Raw genomic sequence first — 18,675 nt, 5'->3', positions numbered from 1 at the left:
TGACTGCCGCGAGGCCTTTGGCAATGGCGTCTTTCAGTGCCGGCTGTTGCTGCTCACCACCCTTGCTGTTTTCTTGATGAATATCAACGGCTTCGTCGTCCCGCTCATTTCCACAAATGTGAAGCACTGGTGTAAGCAGTCAGCAGCATGGAACGTCTCCGAAGATGCATGGAAAAACGTCACACTCTCTGAAGCAGCTGAAACGCTTTTGAGCCCATGTGATCTCTACAAGTACCCCGAGGATTCAAACAATACAGAGGCGATGCCTTGCGAGGAGTGGGTATACGACGACCAGCCAGTAAGGACGACTATTGTGAGTGAGTGGAACCTTGTCTGCCAAAGGCGGTTTCTACTTGAGGCGATCACTGTTGTGCACAACGCCGGTGCTGTCTTTTTCGCTGTTCCTGCTGGCTGCATAGCAGACATCATTGGCCGTAAGCCCGTCCTTCTGGCCGGCGTCGCTGGGCTTATCGTCTCCTCTGTGAGCGCCTGCATATCAAACAGCTACGCGACGTACACCGCCTTCAAGTTCTTCATCTCAGGCAGCGCCGGCGTAGTGACCAGCCTGACAATGGTCAGCCTTTTCGAGGTAACCACCCATGACCATCGGCCACTTCACGTGGTTGTCTGCGGTATTATCGGAGTCCTTTTGTCTGACCTGTGGCAGGTGACTTTTGTACCTTTTAAGCTGAGTTGGACCCTAAAGCAGCGAATCTTTCTTATGCCAACTCTGTTCTCGCTGTCGTTTTTCTGCACGCTCTCCGAGTCGCCCCGCTGGCTTGTCTCGAAAGAGCGGCTTCAGTCAGCGGAAGCCGTTATGATCGCCGCTGCCGAGGCCAACCACTTTCTCTACGCACACACGGCGTGCATGATTCACAAACTGAAAACCGACATTGCCGTCAACGCTAAACGCTTACCCGCCATAAACCAGCACATGCTCGGTGACTGTAGCGTTCAACGACGTACGTTCATAATGAGCGTCTCCTACTTTTCCATGACGTTCGCTGCATTCGTGACTATATATACGCAAAGGCAACTAAACGAGCCATGGTTAACACCCCTCTCTTTCGCCCTGAACTCTCTTTCCTGCTTATTCATGTATTTGATGATCACCAGAATGCCAATGCGGAGTCTCATGAAAACATGGTTTGCGATCATGGGAGCCACTCAATGCCTTTTGAGCACTGTCGTCGGAACAGACACCACAATGTTTCTGGTGGCATTAACATTATTGTCCAATGCTATGTTCTACTCTGGCCTTATCCTATGCTTTTCTTACATTCTTGAACTCTTCCCAACCCCAGTTCGTGCAACTGTGGCATGTTGGGGCTACGCCTCCAGTCGGCTCGGTGCTGCAGCCGCCTTCATCGAAGTGGTACTGCGGAAAGCAGGTCGCTTGGATTTGGCGTACGCTATCGGTGGACTTTTTCTTTTGACGTCAATGATCGTTCAGCGAGGCCTACCTCGAGATACCACGGTGGAGTGCGCTAAGGAGGAGGCCAATCGGGCATCTAATATCAGCCAGCGCAGCATGGAGTTCATGAAAAAAAGTTTGGAATCGCCGGCTACCGGGGTAAACAGAACTAGGAAAAATAGCTCCGAAAGGAGCTGTCTATCATCGATGTCATCTAGCGGCCATCTTCGTGACCAGCATCAAACCGACGGATGAGAGTGCTGCAAAGAAGGGCAAAGTGGCACCAACGTGCTTATAATATTCTGACATTGTCTAAATGTTCATTTTGCAAATATCTCAACTCCATATGAACTTTATATGTTAGCTTGCTGTATAGTTCCAGTGTACCTGATGACTACTGTGATGATTGGCTATATGCAATGTTTTTTGCACACACTTCTATGCATGTGTTCTCTAATGGCTCAGTTATTATCTATCTATATTTTTCTCCAAACGATTGGACTGCTAAATTCGAGCTTGTGCATCAATATCGCGGAACATTTACGTTTCATGCACCCCTGCTGTAACATGTGTGAGATAAATATACTACCCTCATTGCAAGCAGCAGTAGAAGCACGTATTTTCGAGATTCGTTGAACAAAACTTTCAAAAAGTGTCGCACTGCGGTAAACTAGGTACTCATTGTTCATCATCGAGTGGTTACCGTGCCCAAAGAGAAACATCTTGGAGGTTGCTTCAGCTTCGCTTTTAAAAGTAGGCCGCGATGTAGCGTTACAGAGACTTTTTCGCGTCGGGCAACTCTAACTGCACACTTATTTAAATGCAAGGCTTCGCTATAGGACCAATCATTGACAAACATACCCATTTGAATGCAGTCGTCAGATGCATGTTTGCGCAAAAGACCACTGGAGGACCTTATGAATCCTCGCTTGTTCTCAAGACATAAGAGTGCCTTGGCGCAGGTAGCTGGCCGGTCGCGTATCTTGGTGGCTAACCGAATGTAGTGCGTTCGAATCGAACCAGTCATCTTAAACTTTTCATTGCTCGAAATCAATTACTTTACAGCGTTTAATGATTTCCCACATACAGCAACCTTCATTGGGAAGTACGTTCGGTTCGCACCTATTCTTGAGAGCATTCCCCAGCGCCTCACTCCATCATAGCGGCAAACGTGGAACATCCTGTAATACTGCGAGCGTCTCGTACAACGTGATGAAGCGGCAACTATATAACCCCTTACGCTACCCATGAGGACGTCAAGGCCGCCAGATTCGAAGCCCTCGATAAGCGAATCACGCGAAATTCGGAGGTCGTGAGTTTGGATACCCCCAGTGGCATGTGGTTGTTATTTTCACCTTTTCTGGCTATTTACTTCCACGAATAATTATTGCAGTAGTATGCGTTGCGGGGCTAGTTGGTTCATTCTCGTAAACTTATATAAACGCAAGAAAGACGGCCAGCCAGCTCTTGTAAAGTCCAGTACTTTGCTTAATAAAGTGTCCCGCCTGGTTTCACGAGTTCACCCTCCCCAGAAAAGACTGCAGTTGCTGCTTGTCCTTTGAAGCAGGCGCATTAAGTAGTGCCGATATCTTCTCGAGGGATGCGCAAACATCATCTGCGTTGATGATATGCCCAGATAACAGAGCTCTCGTGTAAAAACAAGCACTTATCACACGGGATGCGCACTCCACGTTCTAGTAATCTTGACAAGACGGCTTCAAAATTGCGGAAGAGTTCTTCCTTGGTCTTTCCCGTGACCCCAATGTCGTCAGGATAGCAGCTGACTCCTTTCAATCTTTCAAGCATGTTGTCCATAATTCGTTGGAATATGCTTGGCGCCGACGAAATACCGAAAGCCAAACGTTTCTTGCTGAACAAATCTTTGTGCGTGTTTAACGTCAGTAGGTTTTTCGAGCTGTCCGGCATCACAACCTGCTGGTACGCCCTACTGAGGTCGATTTTGGAAAACTCGTCGTCTCCTTCAAGCGATGCTAAAAGGTCATCTATCCGAGGTAGCAGGTAGCGGTCTACTTCTAAACAGACATTGATGGTGACCTTATAATCACCACAAAGCCGGAGGGTTCCGTCCTTCTTCGTGATCGGTACCAAAGACGTCGCGTAGTCACTTGTAGCAACCGGAAATATAATGCCAAGTTTGTCCATTTTCGCAAGTTCAGCTTCTACTGCACCTTGTAGAGCGAATGAAACGCTTCTTACTTTCGCAAACTTCGGCTGCGACCCTTCCCGAAGGACAAGCATGGCTCGCTCTTCTGCAATAGTACCTAGTTCATTCTAGAAAAGCTCAGAGTGGAAGTCTAGCAGGTCTTCCAGCTTTCGTTCCCAGTGCTTTGACATGCCATGAGAAGGACCAAGGGGCTTCAAAAAAAAAACAGGTTCTTCCAATCCAGCCAAACATCTTGCAACCCTGCCGAAAAGAGCCGGTGCTGCAGTGTCTAGGACATACAGAGGAAGCTGCGCTGTCTGCTCGTTGCGGTTCACGACTACTTACGCCAGTCCCTTCGCCTTCACCAGCATTCCAGTGCAAGCCCTCAGATTTAACGACGCTGGTTGAAGTTTCTTTCGTGGAAAAAGTTTCTTGAATTCGCGACAGGAAATGACGGATACGGCTGCGCCGATGTCAAGCTCCATCGTCAGCTGGACGCCATCGATGCTCAGGGGCACAGTAATTGGGGCTGCGTTGACTGCTTGAAACGAGGCAGACGACGCATTTCGGATGGACGTCAGCATCTTCACTCGTTTCCGAGGCTTTGTCTCCCTAGCTTTCTTTCCTTTGTGGTGGGCGTGTAATTATGCGCTTTCCGGTTACAATTGTAACTCGTATCGCTGATATAAGGGCACGCTTCGCTAGAGTGATTGGGTCACTCGCATTGGAAACAACTTTGCGATGTCACCGTCAGTTTTATTGCGAAAGCAATACTACTTTAGGTTTCGAGCCTTCAGCGTGACGCGGCTGCACCCAAGTGACGTTGTGACGTCACACCCCACGTGGCACTAGGGTAAGAGTTGGGCTACCAACTCAAGCGGTCGGAGTAGCGCGGCCGCACCTAGGTGACGCTGTGATGTCATACCCCACGTGGCACTAGGTTGAGAGCTGGGCTACCAATTCAAGCGGTCGGCGTAGCGCAGTCGCAGCCACGGCGCAGCGCGTGACGTCACACCCCACGTGACACAAAAGCGGTCGGCGTGGCGTGCTAGAGGCGCAGCTGGTGCTCACGTGATATGTGACGTCAGACACGTTCATATGGCTTGGTTAAAGTGGGGCTTTATATGTGGGCTGGCAGAAGCTGCCAACTTGGGTCTCTCGTTTCACATGGGACGGTTATGTCAGAATCAGCCTGCTAGGACCCTGGCATTCACGTTACCCCTATAGGCTACTAAGGCACATTCATACGGGTTGGTTAAAGCGGGGCTTTATATCTGGGCTGAAGAAGAAGAAAAAGATAAGAACGCTCGGTCATCCGCAGCTAATGCTATCGCTCAATATTTGTTTCAGCAGCGTTGAACCATTGTAATTTTTTGCCCCTCGAACTTTGTTCACATCTTGCCCCACGGGCACGCTGTTAAGCGTAAACGCCGCGGTTTTCGTTGCGTTTTCTATTGCAAGCGGCTTATCTACAGCTTTGTGGAAGGTTAACTTTTTGTCTTCCGTGAACAAAATACGCTGAGTGTCTTCGCGAAGCTGGCCGTAAGCGAAACAGTCCCGGAGCGCTTCATCCAGGAAACTTCCGAATTCGCCCATCTGCACCAGGCTTTGAAGCTCAGCGACAAAATTGGGCGATTGACTCCCCGCTTTACTGTGATCGCTCAGAAGTTTCAGAAGACTGTCAAACTGTTTTGAGGAGCATTCGTGCCAGCGTCTTTTACAGCGAGCACGGACTATCGGACAACCAATAGCCGCACACAGCGTATGCTCATGCAGCATGTGACACCGTCACGTGTGCCTCAGTTCAAGCGCACACAACACTCGGTATTTTGGAAATGGTAACAGTTCTTACTTTCTGGCTTCTGGTTTGCTGTGGCCGCCCTCGTTTCTCATTCTCCACTTCTCGCAACAGTTTGCCCGCTGCCAACGCCAGAATTTCGGGTAGCCCACGGCTTTAGGCGTTCAAGACGGCGCGGCACGCTGGTGGCCATAAGACATGAACCCGACTTTGCGAGAGCACCACGTAGGCAGTTAACAGATATTGTCATTTTAACTAGTTTCGAATGGGCCAAATTATACCTCAGACCTTCCTTTTTTTGACCGCTGCCTGTAGCTCTAACATGAACGCACCTCCCGGAATAGCAAACATACATCTAGAAACTGGAGGCCATTTTCTTCTGGCAACTCAAAGGTGAAACGAACTCCTTTAGAGCCGACCGTAAACACGTGAAGCACCCGTCTGACCATGTCGTGGCTACATTGAAACGAGCTTGATCTGACAGCTACTAAGTAGTCGCCCACACATCTAAATGTATTAGCTATATTAGCTTGTCAATGCCTATGCTAATACGTTTGTCACACTGCGATAAAAAGATTGCGCTTAGAACAGGCGCTATGCAGGAACTGCTGCAGAAGCCCGCCGTCTGAATGAAATGTTCGTGGTTAAAATCTATAAACGCAAAAGAAAAATAAAATGACAACAATTCATGAAGCCTTCAGAAGATAAACCAATAGAATTCTGTACGAGTAAATGCAGAGGGCGTTATTGCTCAATAAAATCTCTGTCATTAATAAATAATTTATGAACTTTAAAAAAAGAATGCAGTAAAAAAGGTCTTTGCCGTCTATCAAAAAGCAGTAACCGCCTCCGAACGGCTGTTACACTGCTGGAAGTAAACTATCACATCAGCCGAATTCGCAACCACGAAGGGATGATCTATATTCGGAGCTGAGATGCTTTTGCGGCAACTTAGCCTTCGGCCAAGAAGAACGTTAGGTCAAAGGGGCTCATAAGGGCACATCCGGTTTATGCGCCTTTGTTGTGAAGAAAATGGAAATTGCATTTTCCGTTCGGCAATCCCAGTTTTTAGAAGGCTCGATAACTGTAACTTCTAAAATGAAACCAACGTCTTGCTCTTTACTCTGGTAGAGGCGCTTTTTACTGCTTTAAAATTCTTATCCATTGCGTCACTCGCCTTAACATCTGTATCAGGCTTGTGTGATAGCCTGATGACGGAGCACATGTCATGCGCAGTGCGTGCGCCGCGCTATGGAAACCTATAAATACGATGGCCATCAATAAACAGGGGCTCTTCTTGTTCTGGCCGCCATGCTGTCGAGTGCCTTCCTGACGATCTAATACATGGTGTCAGAAGTGGTCAGTTAGCCACGGTCGATGATGGACCTGCTGAAGCCCCCAGAACCCTTGCAGCTCTCGGGAAACCTGTCTCGGAACTGGAAGCGATTTAAGCAGAAACTGGGACTGTTCATCAAGGCGACCACGTCTTAAGAGGATCCTAGAACCGGTGCATCAAAAGCAGCGCACCTCTAAAGCGTTGCCGGAGATGAAGCGCTTGACGTCTTCAACACGTTCCAGTTTGTGGCTGGTGAAGACAAAGAAGATTATGACACTCTGGTCACGAAGTGATAGGCCTACTGTGCTGAGGTAAGCAACGAAGTGCATGAGCGTTACGTATTTCGCTCGAGGAAGCAAGGGGATGGAGAGCCGTTTGAAAAATTTATCCGAGATCTCAAGAAAGAGGCAACGCAGTGCAACTTCGAAGGTCTGAACGATTCAATGATCAGAGATCAGATCGTCTTTGGGACGAATGATTCAAAGTTGCGTGAAAAATTGCTCCGTGAGAAGGGCCTAACATTGATAAAGGCTGAAGAAATGTGCCGAGTAGCGGAATCAGTGGCACGAAGAAATCAGATCTGGGAGAAGCCAGATAACAGTATTAACGCAGTCTCCCTGTATGTAGCGCCATTCCGTCACTGCATGGATCCACAAGAGAAGACTGCACTCGACAGAACTGCGTATCGCTGCAAGAAGTGCAACCGACAGCATGAACAACGGCAGTGTCCGGCATATGGGAAAAGATGCAACTCCTGCCGAAAGCTCCGCCATTTTGCAATTTGTTGTCCGGCCAAGGCAGTCATCAGCGAAGTCAGCGAACTTAATATTAACGATGAGTTCGACGTTCTTTACGTTGGCATCGCAAGCAGCGACAGTAAGGACTGGACTGTGAAAGCCCAAATCGCAGGTCGTGAAGCACTCTTCAAGGTCGACACCGGATCACAGGCAAGCATTATACCCTTTTCAGTATACCGCAAGCTACACATTGCCGAACTGAATCCTACGAGCTCTGTGCTGCGAGCCTACAATGGAGGCGTCATCACAAACTTTGGAACAACCGTCCAAAAAGTGACAATTGGGAACGCCGCCACTGCGGTGAAGTTTTACGTTGTGAAAAATGGTCGTCAGGCCATACTTGGGCTTGAAGCAAGTGAAGCATTGGGTCTGGTGCGGCGGTCAATCGACACTATCAGCGCTTCCGCTGAATATGGAGCACTTAAAGATTTTAAGCAAGTCTTCGAAGGGTTGGGTTGCATGAAGCAGCCCTACAGCATGGTACTGCAGCCAGCTGCTGTCCCGGTCGTCCAGCCAGCGCGGCGGGTGCCCCTGTCCTTGCGTCAACCCCTGCGTGACGAGCTTCAGAGAATGGAGGCGGCCGGCATCATCAAAAAGGAAGACGACCTTACCGACTGGGTAAGCCCTTTGGTCTTGGTCAAAAAGAAAGATGGCAGACTTAGGGTGTGCATGGATCCCAGAAGGATTAATGAGTATATAAAAAGGCAGCATTACCAGGTTCCCAGGCGAGAAGATATTGAAGTGGAATTGACAGGCGCCTGCTTCTTTAGCTGTCTAGACGCAAATTCTGGATTTCACCAGATACCACTCGACAAGAGAACATTAAAAATATGAACATTTGCCACTCCTTTCGGTAGATATCGTTACTTGCGTCTACCGTTCGGCATCGCATCTGCGCCGGAAGTTTTTCACAAAATACTCAGTCAGATGTTTGCGGGGCTACCAGGAGTGCATGTGTATATCGACGACATTCTTGTGGGGGGGCTACACGGCAAGAGCATGACGAGCGGCTAGTGGAAGTGTTAAAAGCCGCCGAAAAGGCAGGACTGACATTCAATGCCGAAAAATGGAAGTTTGGTCTAACCGAGGTTCAATTTCTGTGTGACGTCATTGGACAAACTGGAATTTCCCCAAGTCCGAAGCTAGTGCGCAATTTGGTTCAAATGCCAACGCCAAAAAGCAAAGCCGATGTTCAGCGCATGTTAGGAGTAGTCAACTACTTTGGAAAATACGTGCCTCGCTTGTCTGACAGAACAGCGTGCTACGAGCGCTTATCAAACCTCAAGTCGAGTTTGAATGGACCGAAAGTCACGAGAAAGAATGGAGAAGCGTCACGCAGGTACTCGCGACAGAGCCCGTATTAGCAATATTTGACCCCAAAAAGGAAACGAAAATAACATGCTTTGCATCCAAAGATGGCGTTGGGGCGGCACTTCTGCAGTGTCATGGTGGCTCCTGGCGACCAGTGGCCTATGCATCCAGAGTGCTAACACATCCTGAGCAACGTTACGCACAAATTGAGAAAGAAGCGCTCGGAATTTTGTTCGGCTGCGAGAAGTTTCACCAGTTTGTGTACGGACAGAAGGTTATTATTGAGACCGACCACAAGACACTTTTATCGATTTTTTCTAAAGGAATTTGTGACATGCCCCCACGATTAGAGATTCTTTTTAAAACTTCTTAGGTACGACTATGTGCTGCAGTACGTTCCGGGGAAGCACCTCATCCTGGCGGACATGCTGTCACGAGCGACTCCGGCAGGCGAAGTTGACAATGCGGCTGCTACGGAAGATGCTGAAGTTCACGCACTTCAGCTCCTGAACTGCATGGTCACGGAAACAACACAACAGGAAGTGGCGAAAGAAAAAGCTCTGGATTGCTACTTGAACACTCTCGTCACCGGCTTATCAACAAAGAAATTCAAGGTGAACTGAAGCCTTTTTCATCTGAACTGTCTGTTATCAGCGGAATACTCTTCAAGGGTACGAAAGCCGTCGTATCGAAGAGCATGCGACGGGAAATGCTAAAAAGAATTCATGCTGGTCACCTTGGTTTCAACAAATGCAAAGAAAGAGCCAGACGTCTCGTTTTTTGGCCGGGCCTCAACAGTGACATCACTGAGCTGATTCAGAACTGTTCAACGTGCAGAAAGTTTGCGTACAAACAAGCCAAAGAGCCCTTGCTCATGCGCTTGGTGCCACAGTGTGCATGGTACAGGGTCGGAGCGGACATCTTTTGTTTTGGAGGACATTCTTATATTGCCGTATATGACTCTGTTTCAAACTTCCCAGATGTCGAGAAACTTCCAGACACAAGTGCAAAAAGCGTTGTTGCGGCTCTCAGCGCTATTTTTGCTCGATATGGCGTTCCTGTTAAACTCTGCCCGGATAACGGACCCCAGTTCTCAAGCCAAGAGATCGCGGTCTTCTCCAAGCAGTTCGACTTCGCACACGTCACGTCCAGTCCCTACTACCCGCAGTATAATGGTCTCGCAGAAAAAGGTGTCCAAGTTGTGAACCGCATAATGAAAAAAACAGATGCAGGAAACGACTTCTGGCTAGGCCTTCTAGCCTACCGCTCAACACCACTGGCCGAAGGTCAATCCCCTGGTGAACTTCAAGGGAGGCGCCTTCGATCTAATATTCCAGATTTCGGCAAAATCACGGCCACTGATGTGGTGAAGCATCGTCAGACATGCGAAGGGCGGCCGTTGCCACAACTTGCGAAAGGTGGCGTGTGCGACTAAGAGATACGACTTGGTCACAGAAAGGGAAGATTGTTGGACAAGCTGCTCCGAGGTCATACCACGTCATGACTGAAGATCGTGTTCTTCGACGAAACAGGAGACACTTGCTTCACACTGGCGAGAAGTATGCTGAAACAAGTGACGACGACACCGACAGCATTGGTAGCGTAACACCACAGGTTTCCAGCCCACTTCCAGCCCACTTCCAGACCACTTCCAGCCCACTTCCAGACCACTTCCAGCCCACTTCCAGCCCACTTCCAGCCCACTTCCAGCCCACTTCCAGCCCATGGTGCCATGCCCTTAGCTGCAGTCACCCATCCAGATCCAACCAGGACGACCACCACTCTCAGAAGGTCGACTCGCACCATACGACCACCACAGCGCCTTTATTATGATGCTGCTTTTAATCAATTAACATGAACATTTGCTTTCATCTTGTGTTAACCATGGAAGGATGTATCAGGCTTGTGTGATAGCCTGATGACGGAGCACATGTCATGCGCAGTGCGTGCGCCGCGCTATGGAAACCTATAAATACGATGGCCATCAATAAACAAGGGCTCTTCTTGTTCTGGCCGCCATGCTGTCGAGTGCCTTCCTGACGATCTGATACAACATCATATAGCGCTTTTGACATTAAGGTGAAACACGTTCCTTGTCTGCCATCACCAAGTTCAGGTTACGCATTGAAGGTATTTAGTAGATTTAATCAAGATAGCGTTATTCTTAGGTTCTTTCACGAGGCATTAAGCAATCTAGGCCTTCTAAAACACATCATGCTCTGTTTTATTGACCTACCTTGCATGCTACCATCATGACTAATGCCAACAGTTTCGACTGATTTGGTGCTTTACGGAAAACGTAAAATTATCGTAGTAGCGATGTCAGTTATTGTGCATTTATTGTTACTGATAATTATGATAGTAGCATTAGTGATCTTGATGAAAGTGACAATGAAGATCCAATTAGTGACACTGAAAATGACGATACAGATACATCGATTACAATGATGATGCAGTTAATCAAATTAGTTCTGTAAAGTGGTTTTCGCCATTTCCGCTCACAAAAGTAATTAAACGCAGTCCCGTAATTTTTTTGTCCGGTGAATTGGAAGTGGTAACTAAAACTGAAAGTGAATGGCTACAAAGCATCACAAAAAACAACCACATGCCCCCGGAGGGATCTGAACTCACGACCTTCGAATTTCACGTGATTAGTTTGAGGATGCGGATCTGGCGGCCTTTACGTCATAGGTAGCGTAAGGGAGCTATTAAGGTGTCCACAGAACAAGTGCGACAGATACGGCGCCTTTCTTATGTCAGTGCACGTTAATTGGACTGCAAAACATTTCGTCGCTCAAGCAGGTTTCAGGAAAGACGAATACAAGAAGAAGAAATGGGCATGGGCAGGACATGTAGTGCGAAGAGAGGGTAACCGATGGTTGCTTAGGGTAACAAACTGGATTCCAAGGGAAGGAAAGCGTAGCAGGGGGCGGCAAAACGTTAGGTGGGTGGATGAGGTTAAGAAGTTCGCAGAGGTCAAGTGGATGCAGCTAGCACAGAACCGGGTTAAGTGGAGAAATATGAGAGAGGCCTTCGCCCTGCATTGGCTATAGTCAGGCTGATGATGATGATGATGATGATAATGATGTACTACATGGCCGCTAGTCCATGGCTGGCGGCGACCTCATTAGCCCGCTCGATGGCCCGTAGTTGGATTTTCGGGTTCGAACTGTTCTGCATGGCTTCCCACCGCTCGGGAGAAGGGAGCTGTATTAATTCCGTCAAAGGCGGATCATTTACGAAGTTCCTGAGAATGTGGTCGTATGTCGCTTTTTCACCGCATTTATTGCAGTTTGGGTTGTACTGGCCTGGGTACATGAGGGCAAGCACCGCCGGATTTAGGAGGGAGCATGTTTGCAGTCGGCGCCAGGTAACTTCCTGCGCCTTCGTATAGGGATTTGTGGGAAGGCGGATATATGCGCCTTTCCAGTCTGAAGTGGTGGGTAATATCATGAAAAGAAATTAACCCCTCCCTCGTGAATTTTGGATCGGAGGGCGTGCTCACTTCCCGGTCGACGAAACATCGGGCTTGCTTGTGAGCCGCCTCGTTCCCCGGATTATAGTGGGCCGGGACCCAGATTAGTTCAATTTCTCTAATCGGAGCAGGGATGCTGATTCGGAGGGAGGTAGGCGTGATACGGCCCCTCGCGAAATTGCGAATGGCTGTTTTAGAATCACTAAATATAATATTAACGGACGCGTGTGCTTATAGCTAAGGATATGGCTGCTTCCTCCGCCGTCTCGGAGGAGGTGGTTGCGGTTGATGCGGCCGCCAACGGGGAACCGTTGCCATTCACAGCGGCCAGTACAAACGCTTGTCTCTTGGTATGGCGATATTCCGCCGCGTCCACGTATGCTGCATTGACGTGTCGGCCATACTTGGCATGTAGGACGCGAGCACTTGCCATGCGTCGAACTTCGTGGTGCGCGGGGTGCATATTCTTGGGTAAGGGCTTAATGAATAGATCTGTCCTAATGTGTGTAGGTAACTGTGTTTTCGCAACCTTCTCTGGAAGTTGCCCGCACATGTGTAGTCTGTATGGGATGGGCCTTCCCGCGTTCGTACGAGTGAGTCGTCCGAGCTGTGAGACAAGGAGGAGGAATCAACATTTATTAGGCCCGAAATAAATCGGTGGTGCATGCAGGCACCAGACGGGCTGGTTCCCTAGTGGCGGGACCCATATCTTTCCAGCAGCTCCTGGCGCCTGTCCGTCAGTGCGAGGGCAGGACTGGATAGCAAGGTCACCCATCGCTCAAGAGGTTGGCGATTGGGGGATTGGCGGCAACGGGAGGATGGGGGGGGGGGGGGGGGGGGGGGGGTCTTGTGTTTGGGGCATTTTGCCAAAACGTGCGGCAGAGTACCGTTTACTTTTGTTGTGATAGCAATACTGCGCCAGGCTTCGAGCCGTCGCGTGGTCCCGGCAGAGGCCACGCTTGGCCCCGCTCCTTCTCCGAGGAGGAGGAGTAGTAGAAGAAGAAAAAAAAAGGCTTGTAGCTTACGCTCTCGCATCATACTCTTAAAGGATGAGCCTAAAAGTCCCCAATAATGCAGCACCCTACACTGATAGGGCGTGATGGGGGAAAATGTAGCAGGCAAAAGAAGATTCGCCGTTGCTATCGCAATTCAACTAGGGTTAACCAGAGTTCAACCAAAAATAATTGTTTTGCAAAAAGGACAGAGCGGATCATGCTCCGCAGGGTACTGTACCCTGCGGAAAAGAAAAATGCACGGGCCTGCTACTGGCTCTGTAGCTAAGCCACCGCCGATGATGATGATTGAAAGCTTATTGAAAGCCACATTGGCTTAGATTAAGGGAAGGCTGATCGGGCCCCTAGGCCGGGACACCGTTCGTAAAAACCGCTGCACGTGCTCTTTCGACGAGGGCTCGTTGTTCCTTGAGATTCGAGCTGGACAGGGCCGCCCGTCTCCCAGCCTTCCCACGTTGGCTGATTTATTATGTCAAGAAAAAGAAGAGGGAGAGAAAGACGCGTGCCGGAACGCGTATTTGGGTTTGCTCGGTCCGGTGGCTCCGCAAGGGACAAAACGACAGAAGAGACGAAGAAAGCGGGCTGTTCCAACTAGCATCTACCGCCCCCAGGAGCCGAGCAGCCTAGCGATTAGCGGCGCATGCTTTTTCAATGGGCGTCATGTTGGACGCGGCACTAGCTTGAGAAAGCCTATACTACTGCTACTACTACTACTACTACTACTACTACTACTACTACTACTACTACTACTACTACTACTACTACTACTACTTCTGCTGCTACTACTATTATTATTATTATTATTATTATTATTATTATTATTATTATTAGTAGTAGTAGTAGTAGTAGTAGTAGTAGTAGTAGTAGTAGTAGTAGTAGTAGTAGTGGTACTACTACTACTACTACTTCTACTACTACTATTATTATTATTATTAATATTATTAGTAGTAGTAGTAGTAGTAGTAGTAGCAGTAGTAGTAGTAGTAGTAGTAGTATAGAGGAAGACTCGTTTCACTAAGTTGGCCCTGAATTGTCTGTAGGTAACGGCCAAATTAACTGGCTAAATATCTTCCCAGTTTTAATTATTAACGATAATAATATTAATTGGTTCACAGGAAGGGAAAGGCGCAGTATCTGTCACACGCGTGTCTGTGGACACCTTCATCCCTTGGTGTCCACAGACACAAGTGTGACAGATACTGCGCCTTTCCCTTCCTGTGAACCAATCATTATTATTATTATTAATTAAAACTGTGAAGATAATATTTAGCCAGTTCATTGGGCCGTTAACTAGACAATTTAGTGCCAACTTCGTGAAACGAGTCTTCCTCTATACTACTACTACTACTAATGATAATAATAATATTAATAATAATAATTAGCAGAAAATAATACTGTGTATTATTATTATTATTTAGTAGTTGTAGTAGTAGTAATAGTAGTAGTAGTAATTGTATTATTGTATTATAGGCTCTCTCAAGCTAGTGCTGCGTCCGAGACGCCCACTGAAAAAGCATGCGCCGCTAATCGCTAGGCTGCTTGGCTCCTGGGGGCGGTAGATGCTAGTCGGAACAGCCCGCTTTCTTCGTCTCTTCTGTCGTTTTGTCCCTTGCGGAGCCACCGTACCGAGCAAACCCAAATACGCTGCCGGAACCGCCGTCGTCCACCCCCTAAGCAGTGGAGGGTGCAATGACGGCCTACAACAGATATACATTCGGTGGCAAGCTAGCCCCCGCAGCAAGCGGCGTTGACCTACAAGTCTCAGTCTCCTAGGGCCAGGAACAGCCACCTTGAACATGAACGTTTGAGTGCGGTGGGGTCATGCGGGAACCCAGGGGGCCAAAGGTACCCCGAATACCCTTGCGGTAATAAATGTTTTGTCCTCCTCCCCCTGCTCCTCTCACACATGCATTTTAAAGATCCCCAGGTGGTCGAAATTATTCCGGAGCCCTCCATTACGGCAACCCTTCACTTTTCAACCTTCCTCCCTTCCCTATTGTTGCTGTTGCGATTGTGGGAAGAACGAAACGAAAATGCACGGGCCGGCTACTGGCCCTGTAGCTGAGCCACCTCCACTGCCTCGTGCGGGCAGAAGAGCAAATAGAGAAGAAAGAACCAAAAAAGATGGCGTGGTTCGGTTGTCCACAGAACAAGTGTGACAGATACCGCGCCTTTCATGTGAATCGATTATTTTTATTTATTATATAACTCACCACCCGCCGAAAAAGCATTCCAAGGTGCTTTCCTTTGCATCGCTAGCAGTTGTATCGTATCTTATGTATCTCATATCGAAGCCACTCAGCCTTCTTGCGTTTGTTCATATATTGTTTGATAGGGACATGACCTAGCAGCCACATGGCGTCACGCGGGAATTTTAAGAACTCACAAAGCTCACATTAAACTTTACGTCAAAAGTGGAAGAAAAGCAACCAAATCCGGACCTACTTCTGAGTGAATGCTGTCGTATGTGTAACATTGTTTTACAGGTAGAGTCATTGATTTCGCGCCACTAAACGTTTCATGAGGCTGGCATGATTCTAACCCACAAGGTTTAGTTAACCAGAAAGATACGCTGCCAACTTGGCCAAGTCAACTATGTACGGCTGGGGAAAGAAAATTTACAAGTAAACCATGTAGTCTTTCACGCTAACACATATCTAGTGAATGTATTCAAATGAATATATTTGCATAGCTTGGACCTACTGCAAAGGTCTGCATTTAGAGTGACCTCACGCGAACAGCGCCCCGGTAACACTATAACGCGTCCTAATTTTAAAGGTGAAGTATAAGCGTCATCCAAGATTTTTCACCTTGTGCACGGTAATCCCTCGGTTATCAGCAAATTACTACCTAGTTTAAGGCAATCTTGAAAGTTTTATTCTACAAATCTCAAACATACGTGCTTCCAACGCTGCTTGCCATGAGGAAGTATATATTTATCTCGCACATGTTAAACAGGAGTCATGAAACGCAAATATTGCGCGACATTGCAGCAAAGCGTGAATTTAACAATTTAGTGATTCGGCGAAATACCGATAAAAGTTATTAACTGTGGCTAACGAGAACACATACATATAGGCGTTTGCGAAGAACATTCCCCTCTGCCATTGGGCTTAGTAGTAATCAGGCACGCTGGAAATATACAGAAACTGAACAGATAAATTTTAGATAGTATTCAGATATTTGCAAAATAAAAATTTTGATGTCAGAATAATACTAGCAGATAGCTGACGCTTTGCGCTTCTCTATCGCACAGTCATCCATCGGTTTCTTGCTGGTCACGAAGATGGCTCCGAGATACCACCGATGACCGATGGCTCACGTCGAAGCTGGACTTGCTTCTGTTTGACTCAACGGCTTTTGGTTCCAAGCTCTTCTTCATGAACGCCATGCTACGCTGGCTGATGACAGACGCCCGATTGGCCTCCTCCTTGGCGCACTCCACTGTAGTATCTCGGGGCAAGTTTCGCTGCATGGCCAATGACGTCATAAGAAAAAGTCCGCCGATTGCGTACACCAAGTCTAAGCGACCTGCCCTCTGCAGTACCACTGCTATGAAGGCGGCTACAGCACCGAGGCGACTGCAGGCGTAGCCCCAACAAGCCAGTGTTGCACGAACAGGGGTTGGAGAGAGTTCAAGGATGTAGCAAAAGGACAGGACGAGACCAGAGTAGAACATTGCACTGGACAATAATGTTAATGCTACTTCAACCATTGTGGCGTCTGTTCCGGCGACAATGCTCAAAAGGCACTGAGTGGCACCCATTATCACAAACCACGTTGTCATGACACACCGCATTGTCATCCTGGTGATCATCAGGTACATGAGTAAACAGAAAAGCAAGTTCAATGCGAAAGAGGCGGGTGTAAACCAAGGCTCGTTGTCTTGCCTCTGCGTGTATACAGTCACGAATGCAGCGAACGTCATGGAAAAGTAGGAGACGCTCATTATGAACGTACGTCGTTGAACGCTACAGTCACCGAGCATGTGCTGGTTTATGGCGGGTAAGCGTTTAGCGTTGATGGCGATGTCGGTCTTCAGTTTGTGAATCATGCATGCCGTGTGTGCGTAGAGAAAGTGGTTGGCCTCGGCAGCGGCCATCATAACAACCTCCGCTGACTCAAGTCGCCCTTTCGAGACCAGCCAGCGCGGCGACTCGGAGATGATCCAGAAAAGCGGCAGCGAGAGCACAGTCGGTAGAATAAATAGGCTCTGTTTTAGCATCCAACCCAGCTTAAGAGGTAAAAATATCACGTACCACAGTTCAGACAAAAGGATTCCGATAAAAGCGCTGACAACAACGTGCAGCGGCCGACGGTCATGTATGGTGACCTCGAAAAGGCTGACCATTGTCAGGCAGGCTACCACGCTGGCGCAACCCGAGGTGAAGAACTTGAAGGTGGTGTACGTCGCGTAGCTTTTCGACAGGCAGCTGCTCACTGAAGAGACGATAAGCACAGTGACGCCTGCTAGAAGGACGGGCTTACGGCCGATGCTGTCCGCTATGCAGCCAGCAGGAATCGCGAGAAAGACAGTGCCGGCGTTGTGGATCACTGTGATAGTCTCCCGCAAAAAGCGCCTTTGGCATACGAGGTTCCACTCACTCACAATGGTTGTCCTGACTTGCTGGTCGTCGTATACCCACTCCTCGCAAGGCATTGTCTCTGTATTGTTTGAACCCTGGGTGTACTTGTAGAGCTCACATCGGCTGATGGGCGTTTCGGCTACTTTAGAAAGGGTGGCATTTTTCCATGTGGCTTCCGAACTGTTCGATGTTGATGACTGCTTACACCAGTGCTTCACATTTGTGGATATCAGCGGAACGACCAAGCCGTTGATATTCGTCAAGAAAACAGCAAGGGTGTTGAGGACTAGTAGCCTCGACTGAAAGATGCCGTTCCCAAAGGCCTCGAAGCAGTCAAAGCAGTCGCTGGTTACCAAGTCCTTTGACAGTAAGCGTCTCGGTAAAACGATATCCATGCTTTGGGCGTAGCGTTTCAAGACAAAGGGTTCTGGCTAAGCACCTTCAAACGTCTCGAATCACATTCGCCGGGCTGAAGGCTGAAGTGTCTACTCCTTCTTCTTCTTCTTCTTTGCCTCTTAAAACAGGACACACGTTGAGGAATTGGCCAAGGTTTAGTGACGTATACAAGAACATTTATACAGGCGATTAAATCAAAATATTTGACACCAAGTTGAAATTTTGAAAAATGTAGCGATGAAAAACGGCAATGTAATATTTAAAGTTAAATAACAAGCATAACATTTTGTCAGAAAAGGATCGCTAAAAATTCTAAAATTGTAGCAATTCAACCTGCCAGCTTTAGTTATGCAAATATAGTGAATCCCACAAATTCAACCCAATG

General features: G+C 48.1%; 1 protein-coding gene across 1 annotated transcript; it reads right to left on the bottom strand.

The window, feature by feature from the left end:
* Positions 1-16,564: 16,564 nt before the first annotated feature.
* On the bottom strand, positions 16,565-18,289 carry LOC146198703 (solute carrier family 22 member 6-B-like). Its single transcript, XM_084591956.1, has one exon. The coding sequence runs from the start codon at positions 18,287-18,289 to the stop codon at positions 16,565-16,567; it is 1,725 nt and encodes a 574-aa protein (XP_084448082.1).
* Positions 18,290-18,675: the final 386 nt, after the last annotated feature.

This window comes from Amblyomma maculatum, chromosome 2 (assembly GCF_055883805.1).
Source record: "Amblyomma maculatum isolate TAMU_Amacu chromosome 2, ASM5588380v1, whole genome shotgun sequence".
NCBI classification, from domain to species: Eukaryota; Metazoa; Arthropoda; class Arachnida; order Ixodida; family Ixodidae; genus Amblyomma; species Amblyomma maculatum.
This window is presented reverse-complemented; position numbering and strand designations above follow the sequence as displayed.

What these genes read in the sequence shown, in the direction of transcription:
- LOC146198703 (XM_084591956.1), bottom strand. Translation starts at nt 18,289, where the DNA reads ATGGATATCGTTTTACCGAGACGCTTACTGTCAAAGGACTTGGTAACC.